The following is a 27,451-nucleotide window of genomic DNA, read 5'->3' as shown; positions in this document are numbered from 1 at the left end:
TTGATACCCCGAAATTTGATGGACTCTGACTTCATTTTTCTTTGTTACTCTGCTGAGTCAACAAGTTGGAAAAATCGTTCAAATCCAAATGGAATATGCAACAATGCAACCACAATCAACATTCCTATAGAGATACATTAGTATGGTATTTTCAAATGTACCCAAAGAATATGAAGATTGCATCTATGCTTTCCTGGGCAATACATTGATGTAACAATTTCAGCATAAATTCATCTCCTCTCACCCTGTTCACGAGCAATAGAAGCCGAGAGAATTCCAAGGTCGCGATTTAAGAAAGTTAATGCAGACTCACACTCGGATATTATTCTCGTTACAGAGGAGGGCTCGCCAGCAATTGTTTCGCAAGAGCCAACAGCCAGAGCTGCATGGGAGTCTCTAAGATTCCTCAAATTCCCTAGGAACTACAACCAATGCAAAAGAGTCACCAAAATAGTGGTCAGGCCAGTTCTTTCACAAGCACAAATATTTCTTTGAAGCAATCCATGAAAGGAAAAACTAAGTACTCAAGTGCACGATTGTGAATCCATGTAATGAGTTAGTATGTAATGAGTTATTAATTATACTTCTTTTTTACGACTTGTTATCTATGATGTGATTCTCTGATGAAATCTATATTCAGGAAAACATGAAAAAATAGAGAGAAAAGTACAACTGACATTTTTATCAATACCTCGCAAAATTATTTGAACTTAAGTTGGGAAACCTTGAATGTTTGACAGTCTTCTAAAACCTCTAGGCTCTCTCTCTCTCTCTTTTTGAAAAACCAAAAACCAAAAGTTTGAGAGAGTATGAGTGATGGGTTTTAGACTGAATAAGTGTTAAGTACTTGCATACATCATGGTAGGCATTCAAGCAAACCCCACCTCACTGGGCGTGCTTGTGTAAATACACTCCCAGAAAGAAACAAAAAAAAAAAAAAAAGAAGTCAATGATCATTGTAAACTGAGAAGTGAAGTTTTTGATTGAATAAATGCTTAGCATTGCATACAGAGAATTAATATGAAAACACAATGTGCCAACTGCATAACTATGGAAGATTTGAGAAACTATGAGAAATGAACTTCATAAATGCACATTTATGGAAAATATCGAACTTGGGAAAGCTGGGTTCAGAAATTGCAAATACACACATCCATACATATAGAGTAACTTATGTTAGTAGTAGTAAATCACCACCAGCATTTTAGCTGGGCTAATCACCACCAGCATTTTAGCTGGGCTCATGTGCCAACCTAATATGAAAGCCCATATGAAAGGAAACTCACTAACCACATAATGAGAATATCCAAGTGATGGATACCTAAAGAGAAATCTGAAACCAGACTAAAAAACATAAAATAAATAAAATCAAAGATAAAACGTATCAATAAGCTACAACGAAATACCTTCAAAAGCATTTTGTATGCATCCAATAAGCGATTGGCAGCTGGGCCAAACCCATGGAGCTGTGGTACCTCCATCATATGTGTCCAGGGACGAATTTCCTACAAGATATGAATTATATTTCAGAAACTGGATAACAGTGACTGTGAGGGTAGAAATCACGAATCCCAAGAAAGTATGATGCAAATCTTCCTTAGCATAAAAAACGAAAGCCACAAATTTTACAGGGATTGCAAAAAGTTCAATAGATTCTATCTTGGAACTTTTCAACATAGTATGATGAGACTGCAACAAATAAGTCCTTGGGACAGTCAAACCATATATGTGAATATGGAATTAATGGGAAAAAGCATCACAAACTCACCAGGTGAAAGAAAATAAAAAACTTGGCAACTAAAACAAATATTTAATTAGCTGGTGATCAGTGGAAACAAAATTTTCTTCTAAATAGGATAAATTTAAAAAAAGGTACACGTGAAGTATAAAAGAAATAGACCTACGCACCAAAAGGAACTAAATCTAGTAAATCCTAAAAATTAGAAATAGAAAAGGCAAAAATATCAGGGTCCACAGTCCAATGACACGGTGTCAAGAAAGAGTGAGTTGAGGTCCAACAATAACTTCTCACAATATTCACCACCAAGGGTGGTGATTCAATGGTTCTTGGGTTACTCCCAGCGGTTTGCATGTATTAGGTCTTGAATTCAAATCAAAATATGGATTCAGATTAGACTATTAGTATTAGCCACCTAAGGATTCATTGAATTCCCTAGCGGGGTCAGGATCTAAGCTGGCTCAAACTGAACTTGAGGGAGTGCCTGCAGTTCTTGTCGTCTAACCTTTTCTCCTATTTGGGTCCCAGTGGGGGGGAGGATGTTACTATGGTACTATGGTCACACCCAGGCAGAGCGACGACCCCCAGTTACCCCTCCAACCCTTTTTTATTAGGGAATAAAACTTCTCACAATCTTCAAAACTATGCTAATCTCTCTCTCTCTCTCAAACCACATTAAACAAAATGAGATCAGTTTTCACAATGATGCACATAGAGATGAGCGTGGCAGACATTCCATCTTCTGGATTCTCCTGATGCACCACAGCCAGCAAAATTTACATGGGGTTTCGCAATAACCTTCCGTTCTGAAATTCGAAATTCAATGGATTTATCCTTTTTGCTCCATTACCAAATGGGATCCAAAAATTGTAGTCACCCAAATTTACTTATCATATAACAACATGGTAGTTACCCAAATTGCCCCTGATGGTTGTCAACAGTCGACTGTGACCTTAGCCTAGCTAACTGCATACGAAGAGTCTCAACTCTTTTGTCTTCAGTCTAGAATCTGCCCTTCTAGACAGCAAAAATCCACTATGAGACTGACCAGGAGTTGCAACTTTTGTCCCAACTCTGACGAACGACTATAAAAAATATTACCAACCCCTTGAAGCTCATCACAAAATGATTTTAAGCCATTACCATCTCTTCCTTTTGAGTGACCAACGGTCCTCCAAGTTTCTGACCATCTCCTACTTGGTGAGTGACAGAAATTGACTAAATCTGTTGGAGCAACACTGAAAAAGGAATGATTAGATTCCTGCCTGAGAAGACTCCATAAACCCATCCCAATGATCAATTTTTTTAAAACATGAGATGAGCTGTAAAATACTAAAATGGAAAGAACATTGACCAAGAACGAGAAAGAGAAAATGAACAATAACTTATATCAGACAAACATGTTGATAATACATCTCAAAATAAAACTCATAAACACTGCCAGAAATAGGCTGGCATAGTTCATATTATCAGCGCAAAATATTATGTATACAAATATAACGCATACATGGCATTTAATAATTTTTCAGAAAAGAAAGTAGGATGATCAAATATTCTAAAAGCAGATTTAAGGAAAAAAAGAAAAAAGAAAAAGAAGAGCAGGCCACCTTGGTGTAAATCATATTGAATGATCTTGCAGTTTCTAGAAAAGATTCCAAATGTGCCCGCAATTGGGATTCAACCTCAGTGTACTCCTCATCTGGGTTGTAAGCATGCTACACATGAAGAAAAATACAATCACAATGATGCAAAAAATGTAAAGACAATGCATAACTTAAGCATGCAGATTCCGGAGGTATGTAGAAAATATAGCAATGCATTCAAAATTGAGTGCTCATTATAGAATGGAGTGGATTAGAATGCCTTAAAAAGATTGAGTTGAAAATTTTGAATCTTCATAGAGAAAAGACTGCAAAACGTGTATTTCCTGCTCTATTTCCTTCTAGCCAAGATCCAAACCTATGACGTTCTGAAACCACGCCCAACCCCTGACTTGAAAGGCCCACAGGCACACAATTGTTCTGTCACTAAGAACTCCTCTCCAGAAATCTAAAAAATAATCTAAAAGCTACATTTAATAGTGCTCACATTTTCTTTCTTGTTTTGGCTAATAGAAGTAATTAAATGCACAAAATGGAGCACAATCCCACTACATGAGAAACATAGCAGAGAATGCCTGAAAAGAAAACACGAAACCCAAAACACAAACTGGGCTCTTAAATGACAAAAATCCAGAGAGATGAGAAAAAAAAAAAAAAGCCATTTGTCCTTATCATCCACTCACACAGCGACCTCAAAACAACTGCTTCAATTGGACTACAGAAAGCTCTTGAACTTTTATGTTAATTTGAAGAGGAATTCTCCACAGCTTTAATATTTGAAATGACTAAAAACTGTGCCAAGAACTGTAAAAAATGTGAGAGTAACAAGTTAGGACCATTTTCATCAACACAAACAACCGATGGACGAATTTATAGATGTTCTTTGCTAAAATATGAATTTGAGGGAAGCAAGAAGTAGAATCAATTTACCCATTCAAAACTTAGAAATATGCCCATGCCAGCAACAGGTTGGAGAAGAGAACATAACCTAAATTGAATTGTTCTAATGCATCCAACTTACTCGACTTAGTAATAAGCTTATTATGACGAAATTTATTGATGAATAGAAAACACCTGGCCGTTATTTTGTGTAATGATGATTTAAGAAGATACAATCAAGGTGGAAGAACCTTCAGTCCCAAAAGCTAAAGCAATCACGAAGTGGGCCAATAACCATAAAAGGGAGCATCATTTCATGAATCAAGGACTTATTTTATAACCATCACTCCCCAAAAGGGTTAACACAGAAATGATGATATCATAGATGGAAACTAGGCGGAGCTGCTAAACCTGCTGGACAGAAGAAACAATTTACAAAAACTTACAAACCAATTGTGAAAGATATGTTAGGGCTACAAAGCTGGGATCACCTTTGATGCCAGATCATCGACCTTCTGTTGAAGATTCAACAATATCTTTGTTTGTTCTGAAAGCTTTGACTCCAGCTCAGAAACATCTGGGCTGAAAATGTAGATCGATAACACAAAGTTATTATATTTACTGAAAAGGTTACTAACAAATTTCCGCAGCAAAAAAAAGTTCAATGTAAAAGCCTGGTGTAGCACACCTCTTACTGTGGAACCCAATACATTCAAAAAAAAAAAAAAAAAGGAAAAAAAAAAAAAGGAGTCAAAACATCAATGCTTTTTTCTATGTAAGCTGATGTGGCAATGTGGCAAGTTTCCGCATCAATGGTGTGTTTGGTGTGACAATGAACAGAGTTCAAGTATTAGATTTTTAATAATATTCTTCCTAGGAATTTGGAAAGAAAAGTTAAGTTTTTTTTTTTTTTTAATCGCAAGGATACCCAAAGACCAGGCAAATACAACACGTATTTTACCCGATTGATCCCCAGACCCACGTAACACGCCTACATCACACTGATTAGGTAATTATCAGCTTTTCACCGACAGGACTTGGACCTAAAAATTGTTTATACCCAAGCTTCAAACCTTAGACCTAGGTGAACATACTCCCAAGACCAAGACCCTTAGCACTTGAGCCAACTATAGGGATTAACATTTGTTCTAACCCACAGACTATAGATAAACTGCACATGGAATACTAGAAACAGAAAAATTGTGGTACTTCTAAATTCCGTTTGGTAAAAATGAGGACTTGGGGGTAGCAAGAGCAGTAAAGTAGCAAAAGAAGCAGTAATGCATAGGAGTGACGGTAATTCTCTACAGAACATGCTAGCTCGTGCTAATACTGCAGAAATTTCAAAGGATCTCTCTTGTGGATGCACCTTTTGCATTTTCTTAATAGTTTTACTACTTACAAGCCACTGTGTAAACACACCACTTGTTGTGAGATCCATATAGGTATAAGAAAATGGAGTAGGTGTATTGTCAAATAGGTTTGCAAATACATTTTTTTTTATTTTTTTAATGTGTAAAAGCTTTTTTTTTTTTTCCTTAAGTAATAATCTTTATTGAATAGAATGAAACTAGGAAATGCCCAAGTACACAGGAAGAATACAAAGTGAGACACCTAATTACATTCTAGTAACCTGGAAAGAAGATAAAAACTCATGAACATTCCCACCCTTCAATACAACAGCATAAAACCATTGGAAAAGAGAGAACACAAAAAATTTTCAGACTTCCCTCACTACACGCTCCTTGTTGTTAAAGCACCTATCATTCATTTCCGACCATAGACACCACATTAAGCACAAAGGTATCATCCGCCACACTGCTGTCAGTTGAGCGATATTGTGAGGCCTATTCCGGCTCAACTAAGGATACCAGCCCGTAACTCCCCAGCCACCTCACAATGTAAAAGCAAATGATCTACCGATTCCCCACTCATTTTACACATGTAGCACCACTCCATGACAATCATACCTCGCTTTCTTAGATTATCAACCGTTAAAATGTTTCCATGTGCAGCTGTTCAGGTAAAGAAAGCAACTTTAGGCGGTACTAAAACCTTCCATATACTCTTCACAGAAAGAAAGTGGGCTGTTGGATTGTCAAAACCTTGTAAAAAGATTTAACAGTAAACTTTTTTCTACCCGTGTGAGTCCACAACATACAATCACCCCCATTGCCTCCTAGCTTTGCTGACTACAAATAACTGTAAAAATCTGCCAGCTCTACAAGTTCCCAGTCCTGAGCGTTTCTTGTAAAAGTGACATTCCAAGTTACCATCCCATTGGCACGACATGATACTTCTGAAATTGGGGCCTGCTTATTTCCAGCCAAGTTAAAAACAACTGGAAAAATAGTGCAAAGAGGGCTCTCCCCAACTCCATACATCGAACCAAAAGCGGGTTCATGTTCCATCACCCACCTCAAACTTGAGATATTTTTCAACAGTGTTCCACCCCTTTCTTATGAATTTCCATAGGCTTACTCTATAAGACCCCCTACCCTCTTTAGAACACCATCCCCCCAACGCACAACCATACTCGTGATCAATAACGTCTCTCCACAAGGAGTTCCCTTCCATTACCTCCACAGCCACTTCCCTAATATTGCCTTGTTAAAAACACACAACTTTCTCACCCCTAACCCCCCATTCACAATCGGACAGCTCATCCTTTGCCAACTGACGAGGTGAAATTTGAATTCCTCCCCCCTGCCACTGCAGAAGTTTTTTTGGTAGGCAATCAAGAAGTTTTATCCATAAGAGAAAAAGACATAGCCCAAGTACACAAGAGGTATACATGAGAAGTACCTAACTATGGTACAACCAAAAGTTAAAAACCATGGACATTTAGTCCATTAAAATCAATGATCCCCAATCATAAGAACAAAGTTTTAAAAATGAGAACTTTAAGCTCATCCATTGTCCTCTTGCAATCCTCGAAGGGTGCATGAGTTTGATACATTCTTCTCTCTCTCTCTCTCTCTCTCTCTCTCTCTCTCTCTCTCTCTCTCTCTCTCTCTCTCTCTCTCTCTCTCTCTCTCTCTCTCTCTCTCTCTCTCTCTCTCTCTCTCTCTCTCTCTCTCTCCATATATATATATATATATCAATGATTCCTTCAGGTAATAATAGTCATTTCTAGCAAAATTTTTAGCCTTTATTAAAGGGTGCAAATCTTTATGGGTCAATTTTGTCCTTTTTGGGTGGAATTGAAAACTTCAAGTCCTCAACAGAAACATGGAACTTCTCCATAAATATTGTGGAGAAGAGCAAAGGTGTATTGAGGTCTATAGTACTGGGTTGTGTTGGTGTAGGGTGGCTGGAAACTACAGTGGAAGCAGTGTTCCAGGGAGACAATCGGAATTCATAAACACATGCGTGAAGAAAAAACAACTTTTTTGGCTCAACACCAATCCAACGTCCATGGACGATATTTAGTTATTACGGAGTATGGTGGAGGAGGTTGGCAGGGTATACTAGTTATTCATGAAGGGCATGAACGTTTGGGTTTGGGCAAAATTTGCCGCCAACTTATGCAGAGCAGATGCTCTAATTTCTCAAGTCATGGTCATGGGTCACACGGAGATGATCAGAAGATTCTTCCAAGTCATGGAAACTAGAAAATGGAGCTGAAGCAACACGACTAGAGTGCAACTGCAGTGGCGAGACAATCATATGCAGCGGCCCCTGAGCATGAGTCATGCTTCTGGTACTCAACTCAACACTAGGGGCAGAAATGGGAATAGACATAGCAATCTCACTCCTCTGCAATTCATGATGGTCAGAACCCAAGGCAAAAGGGGTCTAACTCCTCTGAAAACTCCATAGCCGTTTCTTAGGTAAGAAGGGATGGGTCTGATCTTCTCAATGGAAGTCTAGCAAAAAGAGAGATAGTTTAAAGAGATGTTTCATCCAGCTTGATGATTTGACAGAAGCCATTGCTTGTATATCTGAAAAATTAGACACATCATCAAGTGGTGGTGGTAATGGGGTTTCATTGTTGGGTAAAAAGCCAAGAGGAGGGGAGCCCAAGATAGGCCCAATTCATAGGTTAATCACAAAAAGAAGTGGGCTGGGTGTCATAATTGGCAGGCCCAAATATGTAAAAAGCAAATAGAAAATTTGGGACGTCTATTTTCGAAATGGGTTCGACATCGGGTATTTATGCAAGAGCGGCCGAAATGCACTGATCACCATCAGGGGTGGCACTGAAAGGATCACTAGTGAGTGGCGCACCCTCAGCCAATGTTGTCTCCAATGAAATGCTGGCATTCACATCAGACCTGAAGCAAAATGATGTAATGCCAAGATTTGGGGGAGCTTTTGCGAAGGCAACCATGATCCCATTACCCATGATTGAGAGAATTTTTCATTAGTAGCCCTACAGGAAACTAGTTGGTCAACACCAAGCTACAGACAATGAAATGCAGTAAAATGGGAGTTGTTGAGGACGTACTGGCATAGTATGCAGGAGACAGTGTGAGACAATGTGGAGGACTTGTGTAATGCCCCAATTGGAGCCTCATTGGAATCTTATAAAGAACAAGAATTTCTCATTCCCAAGCAGTGTGGGATCTCATACACCACATATCCTTATTCTTATCATATGGGGTATCACAATTTGCCCCCCGCCCTTAAATTCCCGACGTCCTCGTCGGGCTAGTCCATCGTAGATAGCATAGCTCAAATCCCACATTTCTAATTAGGATAGGCTCTAATATCATTTTGTAACGCCCCATTGGAAGACCCAAACCATATGGCCTATTCTCCAACATGACTAGTCAATGATACAATCGGAGTCTAATTAGAACCTTATAAAGTGCAAGAACTTCTCCTTCCCAAGTAATGTGGGATCCCATACACCACCTACTATTATCCTTATCATATGGGGCATCACAACCTGATGTCGTTGTATTTTGATACCTTGTGAAGAAGAACATCTAGGGCCAGGAACTCAGTTTGGAGTTGAAGCTAGGATAAATTTGTCCCACTGTTTTTTTTTTTTTTTTTTTTTTTTTTTTTTGCCTCCAATCAACAATGAATCTAGTGCAGCATCAGACTGGGTTTCACAAAAAATTATATAGATACAACAGTGTGTTGGGATTACATGTGAGGGTTTTGAGGACCAATTCACAGCTTTACTTACTGCCATTGAGGATGGTCACTTCCATGTAACCAAATCAGGCTCAAAGAAGAATAGGGAGCTAAAGCATCTTACTTGGACAATCAACTACGTCATAAAGTGTGGGAGTCCAAATTCTTTGGTGGAGAAAGGTGTTAGGCTCTTCGGTTGAAGGAAGGGGACAAGTGCACCAAATTCTTTTAGAGTGCCAAGTCTCATCGAAGGAATAATGCCATTGAGGTGCTTCACTTGGAAGGTAGTGTCCTTACGGATCACTCAAATATTAAGGATCACATTGTTCATTTTTATGAAAAGCTCCTTACAGAGCAATATTCTTGGCAACCTGAGGTTGACAGGCTGGTGTTTGATTCGATTGTTCAATCTAGTGTGGTTTGGTTGGAGAGAATGTTTGAAGAGGAGGGGGCAGGTGCTCAACACAATAAGAGGAAGAGTTTTGCTATATACAAGCACAATCGCGTACTAATCTGTGTACCAATACTGATTCATTCATACTTAAAATTTAAATTAACACTGTTTTCAATAAAATCTATTTTTTGACCAATTACATCACATTGGTGCACAGATTAGTACACAATTATGCTTGCAACTATATTTTTCCTAAGAGAAATGGATAAAAACAAGGCTTCAGGACCAGATGGCTTTTCCATGGTAGTCTTTCAGGCTTGTTGGGACATTATTAGGGACGACGTCCTTCTTGCATTTCAATCATTTGAGAAAAGCCTAGGGAAGATCTTGGTCATGAACAATATAAGGAAATGTCATACTATTGTGATTGACTGGTTCTATATGTGTAGGAAAAGTGCTGAGACTGTGGACCACTTGCTACTGCATTGCAAGGTTGCCAGGGCCCTGTGGATTTTTTTTGGCAGAACTAGGTTAGCTTGGGTTATGTCGGGGAGGGTGCTAGATGTTCTAGCCAGCTAGAGAAGTATTCATGGCATCCCACAAATTCCAACAATATGGAATATGGTCCCCAAATGCTTTTTGTGGTGAATCTAGAGGGAAAGGAATGATCAGAACTTTGACAACAAGGTACGTTGATAGATTAACTCAGAAGAATCTATTTCAACACGATTCTTTTTTGGATAATCTCTTTAGATTTTAATGGACTTTAATGTTCATGATTTCCTTGTATCTATTTCTTCTTCCGGGCTAGGTGTTTTTTTGTTGTATACACTTTGGCACTTGGCACTTGGTTACGCCTATTAATAAAATTTTCCTTATAAAAAAAACGAATATTTTCTTCTTTTAATGAAGTTCTATTACTTGTATAAAATGAACCGAGAAAAAACCCTAGTCTACCATAAGCATTTGTTGTTGGCCAACTCCATGTGTACAATCTTCCAAGTTTTAAATGGTACATCCGTTCTAATATATCCAATCTTAAATGAATACATTTGCTAATAGAATTCTTCATGACATCTTTTAGAAACTCCATCCAAAGTTTGGAACAAAGAACTACTTTTCCAAACTTTGACGATACATAGTTAACATCATTTTAGTATGGGTTACATCTATGAAAGGAAAGACAAGTTTAAAGCTGGCCCATGTTGGTATAGTTTTATACATTTTTATAAGTAGATCTTCGAGGAAAACAGAAACAAATATGAGAATATTCTATTCTTACAGTGGATAGATTGATTGAATTTGAACATCTGCAGGAAACAACTTGCATTCTTCTGAGAATATTTGAGCTTGTTTTTCAGCAATAGAATCTATAAGTTGTATATCCCTTGACACCTGCTCATCTATGCTGCAGGAAATAGAAATGCAAACCAGATTTCAGGTTCAAGAAATTTTGAGAAATCAGCAAACAATTAATATGCATTTATTACACAAAATTTGGAATAATAAATTTATGAAGTGTGATTGTTCATGATGAAACAACAAAACTGAATAATCATATTAGAAACTGTATTAGAAGCAAAAAAAAAAAAAAAAAAACTGAGAATCATCACAACCTCCATTCTGGATTATCAGCATAGATGCTCGCCTCCACAAGATCGACAATAAGACGAAGCATTTCACTTCGATCTTCATAGCTTCCTCGTCCCTGAAAAAGAAGGAAATTCCGGTTAGCAAAAGTTGGGGGGAGGTTTGCTGCTTTATAAACACACAGTACACGATGCTTCAAATAACATATGATAAACATATTTGTTTCGTGTGTATTGTGAAGATTAGAATCTCAACTAGATACACATTGCACAGTCAAGCAAATCCTTTGAATCCATTTTTCCTCTATGGATTCATCCTGAGAATAAGAAATCTCAGTCAGATCCTTGTACAAAATTATGTCGACGCATTCATCTACAGTTTTTCCTTGGAAATGCATTTGGAAAAGGTTGCTTTTTTTGGTAGGTTGGCCTCTCATGGGAAAATCTTGAATATTGATATGTTGAGGAAGTGTGGCATTTTTATCATGGATTGGTGCTTTGTGTAAAAAATATGGCGAATCGGTGGATCATCGTCTTCTCCATTGAGTTGAAGGCTTTATGGGATGAGATCTTTGTTAGGCTGGATATTGCATGGGTGATGCCTAGGAGGGTGGCGGATCTTTTGGTTAAAGTGGAATTCAGGGCAATCGTCAAATAGCAGCTGTTTGGAAAATGGTGCCATTATGTCTTATGTGGTGAATATGGAATGAGAGGAATGGATGTTGCTTTGAAAATAGAGAACGTTCATTTTTTTTTTTTTTTTTTTTTGAGAAGGGAAGAGAGGAAAGGGGAGGGGGGGGGGGGGGGGAGAGAGAGAGAGAGAGAGAGAGAGAGAGAGAGAGATTTGTTTTTCCATACATTGTTACTTTAGGCTATGGCTATTGCATTGGAGCGGGTTAGCTTTTATGATTTTTATGCTGCTTTCTGTAGTTCATAGATTGTAATCAGGTGATTCTCTCTTGTATACTACCCGTGTACATGGGCTATGCCTAATTATGTGGATCAATAAATATTCTTATAAAAAAAAATTCCTTCATTTAGTCTGGCTTCCATTGTAAATGCAATTTTCCATGTTATCTAATGGAACAATCACAGGCAAATTAGTGATTCTCATATGATACAGGCAGTGAAAAGCAAAGGAAAACTGAGTGCCATCAAACACATCAGCGATGGTCCAAAAATACACGAGTCCAACACCTAGTAAGAACTTGCTCTCATGATAAGTTGCATTGTGGTATCACAGAAATTACAAGCTATATAGGCAAGACTTCATTCATAGTCCTATGAACAATAGATGCGTAGTCTAAAGAAAATTTACAAAAGATATTTACTGTTCCATCTCCACTTAACAATAGAAAATCATATCTTCTCACCCTCCCAAGCATTTTTTTTTTTTTTTTTTTGTTGAAAAAGAAATGCAGGGATTTGTAAGCCATAAGAGGGGATTTGGTTTCAATGAAAACATAGTTACATAAGTCACTTTCAGTTGTGACTCTTCCTTCAGCATTGTTGGCCCAGACATGAACAATCTTGAGAAATTTTTCATCCACTTCACAGGCATTCAAATTTTTAAAAGCTTAAGAATAGTCTCATCTCTTGTTTACTTCCTGTGTACTTGGGCCTTGCCTAATTATGTGGATGAATAAAATTCTTCTTACTTATAAAAAATAACAAAGAATAGTCTAATCAAACATCAGAAATTCCTTCTATTTTTCAGATTAAGGTATGTCTAGCTGTTTTTTCCTTCCATTTTTGGCTCAGTGGCTGCTCTATGTTTGCAAACAACATTGTCTGCTTGTATTATTTGCTTCAAAACAGAAAAATAATTTTCTGTGCAAAATTTCAGTTTTCGTGTTCATAAGTTGCTGTTATTTAAACTGGTTCTAAAGGACTCTCATGGATTATAAACAAAGAAAACATATCAACTGTTAAATAAAGGAGGGTGCTAAATGACATGATGGCAAGATCGATCAGTACCATGAAAACATTTGACAGCTGTCCAAAACACATTATGTATAATGGAAGATTACATGATAACTCAAGATCATTTTAAACTAAAATAAGGCTTGACAGTTGGCCAAAACAAATGTGGTTTTTTGTTACTATCTAATGCTTATCAAACACTGGTCTCAAGTTATGGTTTTTGTGGTTTCAGATTTTGGGCATTTGGGCTTTTAGTAATGCTGATTATTTTAAGTTTTCTTCCACGTTCTTAAGTTGCAAGCATTGGAGGAAGTTTATATTGAATAACATTTTTATTGATCTCTCTCTTCCATACCATTGCTTTGGTCATCCATTGATCAGCAAAACTTTCAAGATCCTTATTCTTGCCATTCTTTCTATAAAAGTCTACAAGTTTGATGAGTCACCAATTTGCTTGATGGTCATTTCTTATATCGTCCCTACATCACACACCCCCTTGGCCCCCTCATCAAGAAATTGACGTACAAAGCAAAGAAAAATGGTATAACTATTTCATATGCAAAATGGAGCTCCCATAAAAAAGAACATGCAAAAAGAAGAATTTACTTTTGCAACAGTTAAAAGCCTATCATGCATTTATAAGTGTCTCAAAGAACATAAAACAGGTTACAATCCACATAGTAGTACAACCAAAGAGTTTACGTTAAATTCTTAAAGGAGCTCATCACCAGAAACACAAAAAGAAAAAGAAAAAAAAAAAATAATAATAACTTATCATATTCCTAGCTCTTTCAATGCTAACAAAATTATTGCTAAGAAAAGCATCCATATAATACCAGTATACCTCGATAAAGGTATCTAGGAAAACAAAAACTGTATTAATGAATATTGTAATTGAAAGATTAAAAACAGAAAGACTATGCCTTAAAAAAGCAATGGTACCATACATTTCATAACAAAAAGATCCTGTCAATATAGAAGCCTTAACGGAGGTAATTTGCAATAGTAATTTTTACTAATATATTAACTATGGAATGGAATAGATACTGCCACACAGCATTATGTAGCCAGAACATTTAACAAATATCAATAAAGTAGGAGGAGCTGGATTACTAACTTGGATAGCTTCTGTATCTATGGTAGTTGTAATGCCCAGAAACTTTGCAATCTCTGCCAAATCTGCCCAAAAAAGAATGAAGAAGAAGTAAGAGAAAGAAAAGAAATAACTTTGTGATAGAAACAATTAATAAGAGATACTCAAATAGTCCTAGCTAAATGGTTAAAGGGGTAAGTCAGCATAATTGTTGTAAGTCATGTAAAGATGCGATACACAGTCAGAGAAACACAAGCTGCTTTCAGAAGACAGAGAACTTAAGTAAGAAGGCAGGGACGCAAAGGTGCTTGGAAATACTATTAGATCATAAATCTTCAGGTTCAAAGCTGTCCCAAACTTTATAGACTTGATAGACTATCAAGTATATCAAGACCATCCCCCTCCCTAACTCCCTCCCTCTCTCTCTCTCTCACACACATACACAAACACATGTAGAGAGAGAGAGAGAGAGAGAGAGAGAGAGAGAGATGTGCAGATAATAATGATGAATGGGAAGGCTTACATTGGATGCGAGAAGTCTCTTCCTCACGATCCATCGCATCCGCTTGGGGACTTTGTTGTGAGAATGGTGACTTATCACCCAATAACCTGCAATTCATTAAGAGTAACTCAAAATAGATTAGTGGCTTCCTCCAACTTACAATTTGGTTAACAAACACGTGAACAAATAAAAAAGAAAAACACAGACAATCTAAGTTTAAATTGGACTCATTTTGTACAGATAGATATCAGCTCTGCTTTCCCCTGAAAGATAATCTGGCGCAGCAAGGTTTCCCCTAAAACTAGCATCCAGTGGACCATGATCTTAGGCCTTTTTGGAATAGACTGATGTAACACCCAGACCCAGAGTTTGATTTTTATTATTATTATTATTATTATGATTATTACTACTTTTATTGTTACTATTTTACACATGTTTTGAGAGGGTATTTTGTTTTGAATAGGATTCATCTTCTGATAACTTTATGCCCCTTAAAATTCTCTGTTTAATTTCCTAATTAGAAAACTAACTCAATTCAAACACTTCTATTCGTTTGAGTCCTCGTAGTGATAAGAGTCATAAGACCCCTAAAGCAAAACCAACTTCCAACTCCAAACGTTACCCAATCTCCATATCACTCACGTATTCTCCCTCATCTATAAACCCCATGGGACCCTCAGAATGGAACACAAGAAAAATCCAGTTGAATCAGGGAAAAAGTACTCGCGCAGCCCCTTCGTTTTACTCAGCCACCTTGTCTGAGCACCATCAGATCTGCATAGGCACTGCCAACCAAGCCCACACCACCACGGTGCCAGATACTGCAGTCTGCCACCTTCTCTCTCTAGTGTTTCTCGGCTTGTCAGTTTCTCTCTCATGTCGCACGTTGCTCTTCCTTAGCAAGCCTCAGATCCTGTCCCATGGCCCTTCTTTCTTCAGCAAATGATTATTTCCTTTGTTCATGCCTTTTATTTCTTTTACTTTACTGAAAAGCACATGCAAGTTTTAGTTACAACACAAATGCCCTTCAACCCACTGCACTTAACCTTTCTGTAAACTGCCTCATGATGGAACTTTTGGAGAAGTCTTCTGTACCCTCTAGTAACTAGGCAGACTTTATGTTTTAAACCTGATCATGTACGTGGGTTAATTTCCTTGTGGGCCGGGCTTGAGGTTAATTAAACATGTATCATTAACATGAACTTTAGTTTTAAATTGGGTTTGATTCTATTATATTTCAGAAATTATCATAATAGTTAAGTGGGTTGAATTCATATGGGCTTGATGTTTTAAAGTGGGCTGGTTGTATTTTTTTTTTACAGAAACTGTTTTTGGTGTTTAAGTGAACAATTTTCTTTAATTGGGCCTTGGGCCTTCCTTTGTTTTAAAGTATACTTTTACCCTATTATTTTAGTTAATATTCCAATTGACCTTTAACTAGATTTTTACAAAATTATTAAGATATACGTTTACACAGAATATTAAGTAATATGATATGAGTTTTAAATATTATTATTTTATGAAATCTTTGTATAATTGAATATTTATTAAATTATCTCTTTGGTATTATTTACTTATCAAAAAAAAAAAAATCTCTTTGGTATTATTTCAAGTATTTAGAATGCTACGACACGTTTTTCTAGAAATGTTAGTGACGAATAGTGTCTCTTATAGGTCACGAGCTACGACATAACATTGTGGAAGCAGCGCTAAGAGGTAATTAGTATGATCATATAATTGCATGTGTACTGTAAATGTTATAATGGTATATGATAATATGATGTTTGTCTACGCTAAGCTTTGAGCTAAGTTAAGGTTAGATTCCTTTCACGATTTTTGATGAATTATGATATTATGCTTGTATGAATGAATTTGTTGTTTGATGAAGTGAATGATTCTAAAATCACATGGAAGCCATGAAATGTTCATGTAGTAATTTAAGTCAAGTATGCCATGTAATAAAATAGCCAAATTATGTATGCCATGTTCATGTAGTGATTAAATCATAAATGCTATGTAATGTCATGAAGTATTTAGATCAAGTATGTTATGTAAAGTTCATATAGAACTTAGATCACGTATGCCATGGAATGTTTATGTTTAGATCATATTATGCCATGTACAAGAATATGCCATGTTATGTTATGTTATGCTATGCTATGCCATTTCAATTATATCCCATGCTAGAAAAGTTCATGATATTAAATAAGTTCTCATGCATTAAAAAAGATAAGATGTTTAAGGGTGACACAGACCTAAGCGTGTCCACCACAAGCTATGTTAAGACAGTGCCACAGACCTAAGCGTAGTTCACCATATGTTAAGTGAAACACGGACCTAAGGGTGTTTCACTTCAAGTTATGTTAAGGATGACAGTTTATCCATACACTTTCGTTCTCTCTCCGTACACTTTCATTTTTTCTCTTTTGCCTGTAACTGCATTTTGATGGTGCTCGGGATGTTTTGAACGTTGGAGCTTTGTTTGGCTAGAAGGTAAAAATGGCTCCTGTTAAAGTTGTTGTCATTGAACTAAAAACCTTCGAGATTTCTAGGGAGGGTTGATGGTTGGTCCTTACAGAAAGAGGGTGGAAGTTTGTGAAAAGCATGAAAATGGAGTTAGCCATTGCACAGTGGCTCTGCAGAGTTCTGGAGGATGGCGTTAATGCAAGGAGAAAGAGGTTTTATGCTAGTCATCGTGAAGGGGACAGGGGCTTCACTGTGCAGAGGTGCTCAAATATTCAAGGTGCTTTCATGGCGCTGGAAGAGCATCGAGGGGGTGGACATTGTAACTGTATTCTTGTCCCTAATGACAGAGATGGGAGGGGATGGTGGAAACTGGCTGAGGTCTTAAGGGAGGCTGCTCATTTTGGTGGATAGGCACCACCAGCGACGGCAGTAGCACCTTTTCTAAAACCTCCTAAGTCGTATAAGGAGGCTCTCCAACCATCGAGGTCTGTGGACCTATCTAGTCAGTTGGACAGGAAGGCGGCTAGTGGGGCTGCCAATGGTGCTACTTTGGCAAGAACTCAGGGATGTGAGGAGGTTGGCAGGAGCTCTGCTGGCCTTTAGAAGGAAATTGTCATGCGGGTATTGACTGATATGCAAATGCATATGGGGGAATTGCAGGGTAATATTACTTGGCTGAAACGGTGCATTGAGTAGCAAGTTTGGGCTTTGGGTTCTGGTTCAGGCGATGGGCTTACTTTTGGGCACTTAAAGGGCCATGAGCCCAAGGGACAGTCAAAGGGCAAGGAGCCCATGGAGTTTCCTGGACTTGCTATGGGAAAGGCCCCTCCAATGGGCCCAGGCCCTCCAGGCTAGAGAATAGACCTAGCAGGCCCGTGTGGAGAAGGCGCGAGGCTTCCCTTCCACCCGTAGCTGTGGCCTGCATCGAGGGCAACGTGGCCCTTGCTTCAGTGCAGGCAATGATTCTGGGGTTTCCGGCGAAGGTAGCCGCACCTCTCCCGAAGGGTGTTCAACAGGAGGCAGATCGGATTGGCTCAGGCGATGCGAATGGCAGAAACATTGAAGGTGGTGTGAATTCCATCAACACTCCACGTGGCATTGATGGGCTGGGTCATGCACAGACTCGGTCAACTAAGGCTGCTGGGTCTTCGAAAGCTGCCATCCCCCCTGTTCAACCACCGATGACCATACTTTTTCCTCTAGAGGTGTCGTGTGAAGCAGGTTCTATGTTTTTTTGCCAATAGTCGAGTGGGGAAGAATCACAAACAGGCCGACAGAGTTAGGTGAGCCCTCGATGGCAGTTTTAGCTCCATCTCCTCCGCATGTGGCTTACTTACTTTCTGAGGGGTTGCCGATGGACATGAAAGAACAGTTTCAGCCTCAACCGTGGGAGGTCACTCAAGACTCGGCTTTCGTAGTGACTAATTTTGACAATGGGCCTTCTGTTGAGGGGATGGAGGATCCAACTCCTTTATGCACACTTTGCCCTAACCTAGATTTTTCTGCATCGGATTGGATGTTTAAGAAGGTTGAGGAGATGTATTCTTCTCTTGGTATTTCTTGTGTAGGCTATGAGGATCAATTTAGAGCCATTCTTATTGCTATTGAAAATAGTCGTTCAAAGTCAACCACGAAGCGAGAAAGGGAACTTAAAAGGCTTTCTTACTCCATCAACTATGAAGCTGAAGAAGGGGGGGTGGAAGAGATAGATTGAAAGGGAGGGCTACTCTTTGTAACTATGAAGCCTAAGTTATTGTCGTGGAACGTGAGGGGGTTGAATGACTGTAATAAACGCCTTCATATAAGATCTTTATTGCGGTCATGGAAAGTGGATGTAGTGTGCTTTCAAGAAACTAAGTTGAGGGCAGCGGATAGAAGAATAATTCATAACTTGTGGGGGTGTTCTTATGTAGAGTGGTCCTACTTGGCCTCGTTGGGTGCTTCCAGGGAAGTTCTTTTAATGTGGGACAAGAGAGTGGTAGAGTTGGTTGAGGAATGTGTTGGGAATTTTTCGGTTGCCAATCGCTTCAAAAATACGATTGATAGACGGGAATGGGCATTTGCGGGTACTTATGGTCCAAATTTGGATAGCGAGAGGAGGCGACTGTGGGAGAAGTTGGCGGGTCTTATTTACTTATGGGAGGTGTCGTGGTGCATGGGGAGGGGATTTTAATATTGTTCACTTTCCCAACAAGCATTTGGGGACTCATTGCCACTCGGTAGCTATGGAGGAGTTCTCGAAGTTTGTATTTGACTTAGATCTTATGGATCTCCCTCTTTTAGGGGGCGAGTTCACATGATCTAATGGTTGGGGATAGTCGAGATTGGATAGGTTCCTTGTCTCCCCGTCATCGGAGGCGTACTTTCCTGATCTTTCTCAGAAACACTTGCCCTGTGTGCTTTCTGACCATTTTCCTATTGTCTTGGACTGTGGAGACATTATTGGTAGATGCAAACCATTCAAGTTTGAAAATATGTGGTTAGTGGCGGAGGGCTTTGTAGATAAGGTGCATTCTTGGTGGTCCTTTTATATGTTTACAAGCAACCCCAGTTTCATTCTAGCTTGTAAGCTCAAAGCTTTGAAGGAGGATCTAAAGAAGTGGAATTTGGCAGTGTTTGGTAGCATTGACAATCAAAATAATACTCTTATGGAGGAACTAAGAGATTTTGAGGATAAGGAATTGACAGGAGACCCTTGCTAGAAAAAAGGCAGTTGTAACTGATCTGGAGAGGGTGCTTTTGATGGAAGAGATTTTGTGGTGACAAAATCTAGGACCCTTTGGCCAAAAGAGGGTGATAAATGTACAAAGTTCTTCCATAAAGTGGCGAATTCACATTGATGCAACAACACTATTGAGTCACTCCACTCAGGTACTCAAGTGCTTTCATCCACTGATGATTTAGAAAACCATATTATGCAGCATTTTGAGAACCTCCTTTCGAAACCGGAATGCTTGAGGCCAAAACTTGATGGCTTGCCTTTCGAGTCTATTGATTCACAAAGTGCAAATGGTTTGGAAAGGGCGTTTGAGGAAGATGAAGTGTTTAAGGTTATTCGTGGCATGGCCAAGGACAAGGCACCAGGCCAGATGGATTCTCGATGGGTTTCTTTCATGTTTGTTGGGATGTAGTGAAATGTGATATTATGCAGGTATTTGCAGAATTCCACTCTTTCCATGAATTTGAGAAAAGCCTCAATGCGACTTTCGTTGCTCTTATTCCCAAAAACCATGGGGCTAAGGTAGTTGAAAATTTTCACCCCATAAGCCTTGTGAGTGAGTCTCCAAAATTATCTCCAAGGTCCTAGCAAATAGGCTTACTTGGTGATGGAACATATTATATCTAAGCCTCAAAATGCCTTCATTAGGCAAAGACAGATCCTGGATTCGATGCTTATTGCCAATGAGTGCCTGGATCATCAATTGCAGGAAGGTGTACCAAGTATTCTTTGCAAGCTTGACATGGAAAAGACTTATGATCATGTGAACTGGAACTTCCTTCTCTACTTGCTCGGTAGGTGTGGTTTTGGTGACAAGTGGATTTCATGGATCCGTTATTGTATATCTATCATCCATTTTTCAGTGTTAGTAAATGGCACTCCTGCTAGGTTCTTTAATAGCTCACGTGGTTTGAGGCAGGGGGATTCCTTGTCCCCTCTCTTGCTCGTCATTGTTATGGAGGCACTAGGTAGGTTGGTGAAGGCTGTTGTTGGTGGAGGGTTTTTATCTGGTTTTTCGGTGGGTAATGGCACAAATGGGCCTACTTCACTCTCTCATCTCCTACTTGCAGATGATACTCTCTTATTTTGTGATGCAGATCCTGGTCAGATTCAATCTCTGCGAGCTCTCTTGCTTTGCTTTGAAGCAGTGTCGGGGCTTAAGGTTAATCTTAGTAAATCCAAGCTGGTTGCGGTGGGTGCGGTGCCTAATATTAACAGCTTGGCGCGGTTATTGGATTGCAAGGTGTCTTCCTTGCCTATGAAATATTTGAGTCTCTAGCTGGGGGCCAATTTTAAGGCTCCAGCCATATGGGATAGCGTGGTGGAGAAAGTTGAGAGGAAGCTTGCTGGGTGGAAACGGATGTATCTATCTAAAAGGAGGCGACTTATTTTAATTAAGAGTTCTTTAACCAATCTCCCCACTTTTTTTCTTTCACTTTTTCCTTTGCCTGCAGGGGTGGTAACTAGAATTGAGAGTTTATTTCAAGCTTTCTTGTGAAGGGGAATGGGGGAGGAAACAAAAGTCCATCTAGTTAATTGGAACAAAGTTTGTTCTCTGTTTCCAAATGGAGGCTTGGGGATATGCAATTTGCGAATGTTCAATAAAGCCTTATTGGGTAAGTGGTTATGGAGGTACCACTCAAAGGGGAACACACTATTGAAGGAGATTATTGATTCTAGACATAGGAGTGCGTGAGGAGGGTAGTGCCCCAAGGAAGTAACGAGAAGACATGGTGTGGGCTTATGGAAATTCATTAGGAGGGGTTGGCAGGACTTTGAAAGTCAAATACGATTCGTGGTGGGAGATGGTTCCAAAATCAGATTTTGGCATGATATTTGGTGTGGAGAGTGCGCTTTATACAGGGCATTTCCAGCACTCTATAGTATCACAGTTAACAGAGAGGCCTCTGTTGCAGATATGCAAGTATTCTCTCATGGATCTTATCAGTGGAATATTCTTTTTAATAGAAATATCCATGATTGGGAACTGCAAATTGTGTTTAATTTCTTCAGGTTGCTCTATTCCTTGGGAAATAATACGGCTCAAGTGGATAGGTTGCAATGGAGGGCTAATGGTGGTAAAAAATGTACAGTCAGTACCTACTACAAGATTTTGTCAACCCAAGGCCATGTATCATTTCCATGGAAGAGGATTTGGAGATCACGGGTGCCCACTAAGGTAGCTTTTTTCATATGGACTGCCGCTCTTGGGAAGATCTTGACCACGAACAATCTGAGAAAGAGGGGACTCATAATGATGAATTGGTGCTATTTGTGCAAGAAACAGGGAGAGTTTGTAGATCACTTACTATTGCATTGTGAGGTCCTGAGGGGGTTATGGAATGAGATTTTTAGAAGAATGGACATTGCTTGGGTAATGCCTCCGCGGGTGGTGGATTTATTGGCTTGTTGGAAGGAGCTTCAAGGCTGTCCCCAAGTGGCGACAGTGTGGAAGACGATCCCGCTGTGTATCATGTGGTACACATGGTCGGAGAGGAATGAGAGATGCTTTGAAGATACGGAACGCACAATGGAGGAGCTTCAGAATTTTTTTATGCGCACTTTAATGCTGTGGTTTTCAGCCATTGTACTTGATGGAAACAATGTCCATAACTTTTTTTCCTTAGCTAGAATGTAATTAGATGTTCTTTTGTATACTTCATGTGTACATGGGCTATGCCTATCTCATTCGTATGAATAAAATCTTCTTATTACTTATAAAAAAAAAAATATGTTAAGGTCGACACGGACCTAAGCGTGTTTACCACAAGTTATGTTATACGATGCCACGGACTCAAGCGTGTTTTACTCCATGTAATGACAAGTTATGGGGTGCCACGGACTCAACCGTGGTTCACCATATAATAAGTGAAAGACAAGATAAATAAGTAATTTATGCATTCAAGCTTATATGTTCACCATGATTATGTATGTTTCCGCTCATGTTGATAAAGAATAGACATGCTATGAGAATCTGTGAATGATATATGTTTGTTTGAAGAGTCTTTCAAAAATTAAGTCTTGCTAAGTTATGTTTTACAGTATATACTATTTACTGAGTATTCGACTAATTTTTTTTTTTATTTCTTTGTTCTCTTCTACGTTCAACTATCACAGATGATGATTGTAAGGACGTAAAGCCGAAGGACCAGGAGTAGATCTAGTGCAAGGACTTAGTTTTTTTTATGATTTTTGAATAAAAGTCACGCGTAGGGTTAGTTTATGTTTTTATTTTACGTTTTCAGTTTTATGTTTTCAAAAACAGCTATGTTCAGTTTAATTAATCTTTTCAATAAATGAAGTATTTCAGGATATGAATCTCTTTACCAAGCATTATATTATGTACGTTAGTAACATCTCTATCCTACGAAAACGGGGTGTTACAACTGAGCCATGCCTTCTTGAGTAATGGACCTACTAGCATGTTCGAGAGGCCAATTTGGTAGGTATCAGTGTGCTTTGTTGTAGGAAATGATCAGAGCCTGCTCAATGTGGTGTATTTGTAGAGAGCAAGAGAAAGAGAAATGAGTGGCGCTTTGAAGATTGTGAAAAGTGGTGTTAAATTTGAAGTCATTTTTCTCGACGCTCTATATCATTGGATGGTGGCCCACAATACTGTTGCTTTTTACATTTCTACTTTTCAGGATTTTTTAGACTTTTTCCCTTCAGCTAGTTAGATGTCTATTTTCTGTACTACATATGTACTCAGAGTCAGATAACATCCTCTTTGATTCAAAAAATGTTTCATCTTACTTAGCAAAATAGGTGAATATAAAAGAAATCTAAGACTAGTGAGAATTCAAGATTCAGTGATTTTACATACCGGAAGAAGAGCCACTCAAGAAGGGCATACCGCTCCATGCCTGCAAAGAGAAGAGACTGAGCAGGAGCATTGGCTCTCGGGTAATTCAGCATCCCCAGTTTTCTCTGTATTTCTTCCATTTGCCTTGCTGCCATTTGATAAGATTCCACGGTTTTCTGCAATTTCTATCAATTTCCATACTTGTTAATTTTGTTTAAGTTCTGCACTAATTGCAATTATCATCACCCAAGAAAAAAAAAACAATATGAATAAAAGGTTGAGCAATCAATTGTTGCAATTATAAAGTTCCACGATAAAATAAATAATTGTACCTTTTTTTTAGAAGATAGAATATTAGCAGAAAGTGTAAGTTACAAATTAAATATTACATACACATGTTTTTAAGTGTACCGAAACTTGCAATTGCAAGCTGGTAAAGAACCTGTCCTGATAATGGGTTCCTATTTACTAAGCTTCATGGAGGGAAACTTATGTTGTGAAAATTTCTTTTTGCCACAACTTTTTTCTTTACTTTTAAAATTCCTCAATGCTGGCTTCTGGAAATTAAGTCAAAGTTATTTTCATAAAAAATGTGAAATAAAAAGCTAGACAGAAATTAATCGAGCAAAAGAAACGCAATACCAAATTCATAAGTGCTAGAAAACCCAAAAAGCTATCCACATGCCTAATCAACCAATCTCAACGTGAATGAGAGCATTAGCATCGGCTCGACTATCCCATTAGGCAAATGTGGGCTAATATCTCACATTTTACCTTTTGGCTATTCTACTCAAAACCTAATCCCACATTGGATTATCCATCTAAACTCTCTATAATAATAAAATATTATTTCTTTTCCATTTCTTTATTATTTTGTTATTAAATTTTTTTCATCATGTTTTACAGATCTAGAGGTCATATTTTATTTTTTAATAAATTTAATTATCATGATTTTATAACACACACTTTTCCGATGAATTTATAGTTAATAGCATAACAGATATCATTCATTCTAATTTTCTTTTTTCTTTTTTTTTTACTTATATTTAATCATTTTTTGCAAAATCTAACAGTAATATCTAAAATTCTATCAAGCTATCTTTTTTACAAACTAAGAACTCCAGCCACTAAATTGGCCATGTTCATGACTTAATTGAGTTAATGAACAAGTTTCAGTTTAGCTCCCTATGTGATATTAAAATTTGTCCATGTGGTTGACAAAACAGAGTACTACATTCCTATATTGTGCATGGATATAGCTCGGGCTGTAAAGAAAAAGAAGAGATTGTCCAATCAATCTATATTGAGCATTCAGATTTTACAAGCATTCAACCAATCTGTCCAGCAATATAATCTACAACTCCAACCAAACTGTCCAATAATCTATAAAGCTTAATGAGTAAAGACATAAATCTACAACTCCAACCAAAATGTCCAGCAACTTTTCTTACATTCAAACACACAGCCATGCATAAAAGCAAGCTAATTTCAGATACAAAAAACTGGACAACTTAATGAGATACATCATAGGAAAATAAACCATCCAACTTATTCCTCAAAGTGTCCAACCTCTGAGAAACAAGAACTGTACAACGAGATACAAGAAAGAAGCCTAATAGTAATTGCACATATTAAATAAACAAAAAGAAGCCTAATTGCACATATTAAATTCAAATATGTATAAAAGTAACAGATGCCAAGCTCTTGATCGAACCTAATGCCAAGCGCACAATTTGACCACAAATTCTCAAACTTCCAAAAACCACCGACACGTCAACTCAACATTCAATTAAGCTCAAGATCAGAGTCCCCAAAATTCCCATGACCATCAGAACCTCAAAGCTTCGGTGGTCAGATTCCCCAATTCCACACACCACTAAGAAAATGTTCATAAAATAACCATCCCCAGACATTTCAAATCCCAACTCCGGTTCAAAATCCCAGAAAACCCAGACGGGAAAAACAAGCAAATATCCACCTCAAATCTTTTAAACTAAACCAAAATATAAAATCAACAGCCAAATAGGTTTCCCAACCGGGACCCAAAACCATCAACACCTGCCCAAAAAATGCCAGAGACAAAATCCCACAGAATACAAAGGGGCTACTATTATAGAATTGGTTAAGAGAGAGGCATGTGAGAGTAATTACTACTACCAGAAAAATGGAAGCCTGCGAAGCATTGGGATCTGGGAAGAGATAAAGACACACCGCTACGAGGAAATGCAGGGCTCACGGTGACGATGCTTGTGCAGCGTCGATGGAGGATTGACAACGTCGAGGGTGTTTCTCTGTGTGTCAATGGAAGAGAAATACAAATCGGGACAAGAAGCACCCGAAAGATATGCAGCTCGAGTAGAGATCTACTCGACGGCTTCACTGCGTGTATGAATGGAGGAACCAGAAAAATAGAGGATGGCTCCCTGCGTGTGTGAAGGAGCGAGAAAATTCGAGGATGGAGATGTGTACCGGTCGTTGAGAAAATTTGAGAAGAGATGGTTGATCATCCAAACCGTATTCCATGGAGAAAGCAACAAATAACACACCCACACACGAGCGCATAGAGAGAGAGAGAGAGAGAGAGAGAGAGAGAGCACTGACATTTTGAAAGAAGAAACCCAGATGCCAGAATCAGTAAATCTACAAACACTTTTGTCGGTTTCCCCAGTTCTCACAAGTTCATCTCCGGCGATTCAACCCCATCTTCTTCTAAGCCCTCTGAAGGGCTCAAGGCCCCTAATGCAGATCAAGTCCCCCAAGAAAGAACTGAAGATAGTTGAGCGGCACTAGCTCCTCTCTCGGCCGAACTCACCGGAATTGGGAGGAAGAGATGACTAGAGAGAGAGAGAGAGAGAACCGCTGAGTTGAAGGGAGAGACTACTAGATCAGGATCGCCGGAGAGATGACGAGGCATGGAAGGACAGCTCAGATGCCCAACGTTGATTTGTAAAAAAAAGAAAGGAACAAAAAAAAAAAAAATGCTATTCGGAATCCCCACACCCCCGCACACCTTTGGCAAATTGTGAATTGTCGTTTTTGCCCACCTATTTTTCACACAAAGAACTCCTTTCCTCCCGTCTCAGCACGCGACCCCTTTCCTCTTCTCCTCCAGCGTACCGTCTCCTTCTTCTCCTTCTCCCTCACGTTCCGACGAGCAAAACCCGGAAAGGGCTTGATTTCTTAGCCTTCAGTCACCGATCGTCGGTATTTTACTTCCATTTTCTCTGATGCTTGCAATAGCCAATTCCAATGCTTGCAATATGGCGATCTTATAAGAAAAGGCGGGAAAAAAAAAAAAAAAAGGATTTCAGGAATAAAAAAGAAAACATAAATTTAGCTAATGGGTCCGGAACCAAGCAATGTACTCAAGCAATTGGAACAACAGTAGGCTGAAAAAAGGGGGAAAAAGAAAAGACAGACTAATGGAATTTCATTCAAACGACATTCCAAGTAAACAAGACAGCATTAACTTGCATGGAATAAAGTATACCTTTACATGGGCAATGGGTTCCAGAGAAAGAGAGAGAGAGGCTCTTGAGCTTCTGGGTTTTTAGTGTTGTGTATGTGCTCCAAGCTTGGGAGGGTTTGGTGGGGGTTAAGGGAACAGAAATGCTTCGGAGTGTGCGTGTTATTCCTTCTTCCTATCCGTGTGTCTCC

At 38.6% G+C, this 27,451-nt stretch overlaps 1 protein-coding gene across 7 annotated transcripts; it reads right to left on the bottom strand.

The window, feature by feature from the left end:
- On the bottom strand, positions 1–27,451 carry LOC122289722 (AUGMIN subunit 7). 7 transcript variants are annotated; one of them, XM_043096945.1, is made up of 11 exons: positions 27,285–27,451; positions 26,839–27,062; positions 23,816–23,979; positions 14,829–14,914; positions 14,330–14,391; positions 11,317–11,408; positions 10,983–11,108; positions 4,710–4,800; positions 3,346–3,453; positions 1,407–1,505; positions 1–422 (listed from the first exon to the last, which is right to left on the bottom strand). In XM_043096945.1, the coding sequence occupies exons 3-11, from the start codon at positions 23,947–23,949 to the stop codon at positions 231–233; spliced, it is 990 nt and encodes a 329-aa protein (XP_042952879.1). In that variant the 5' UTR covers positions 23,950–23,979; positions 26,839–27,062; positions 27,285–27,451; the 3' UTR covers positions 1–230. The 7 variants fall into 7 exon arrangements, with proteins under 7 accessions (XP_042952879.1, XP_042952882.1, XP_042952878.1 ...); XM_043096948.1 differs by having other exon boundaries at positions 23,816–23,970; XM_043096944.1 differs by lacking the exon at positions 26,839–27,062.

The sequence above is a fragment of the Carya illinoinensis genome, chromosome 12, assembly GCF_018687715.1.
Source record: "Carya illinoinensis cultivar Pawnee chromosome 12, C.illinoinensisPawnee_v1, whole genome shotgun sequence".
NCBI classification, from domain to species: Eukaryota; Viridiplantae; Streptophyta; class Magnoliopsida; order Fagales; family Juglandaceae; genus Carya; species Carya illinoinensis.
The sequence above is the reverse complement of the archived record's forward strand: the minus strand, read 5'-3'. Positions and strand labels throughout refer to the sequence as shown.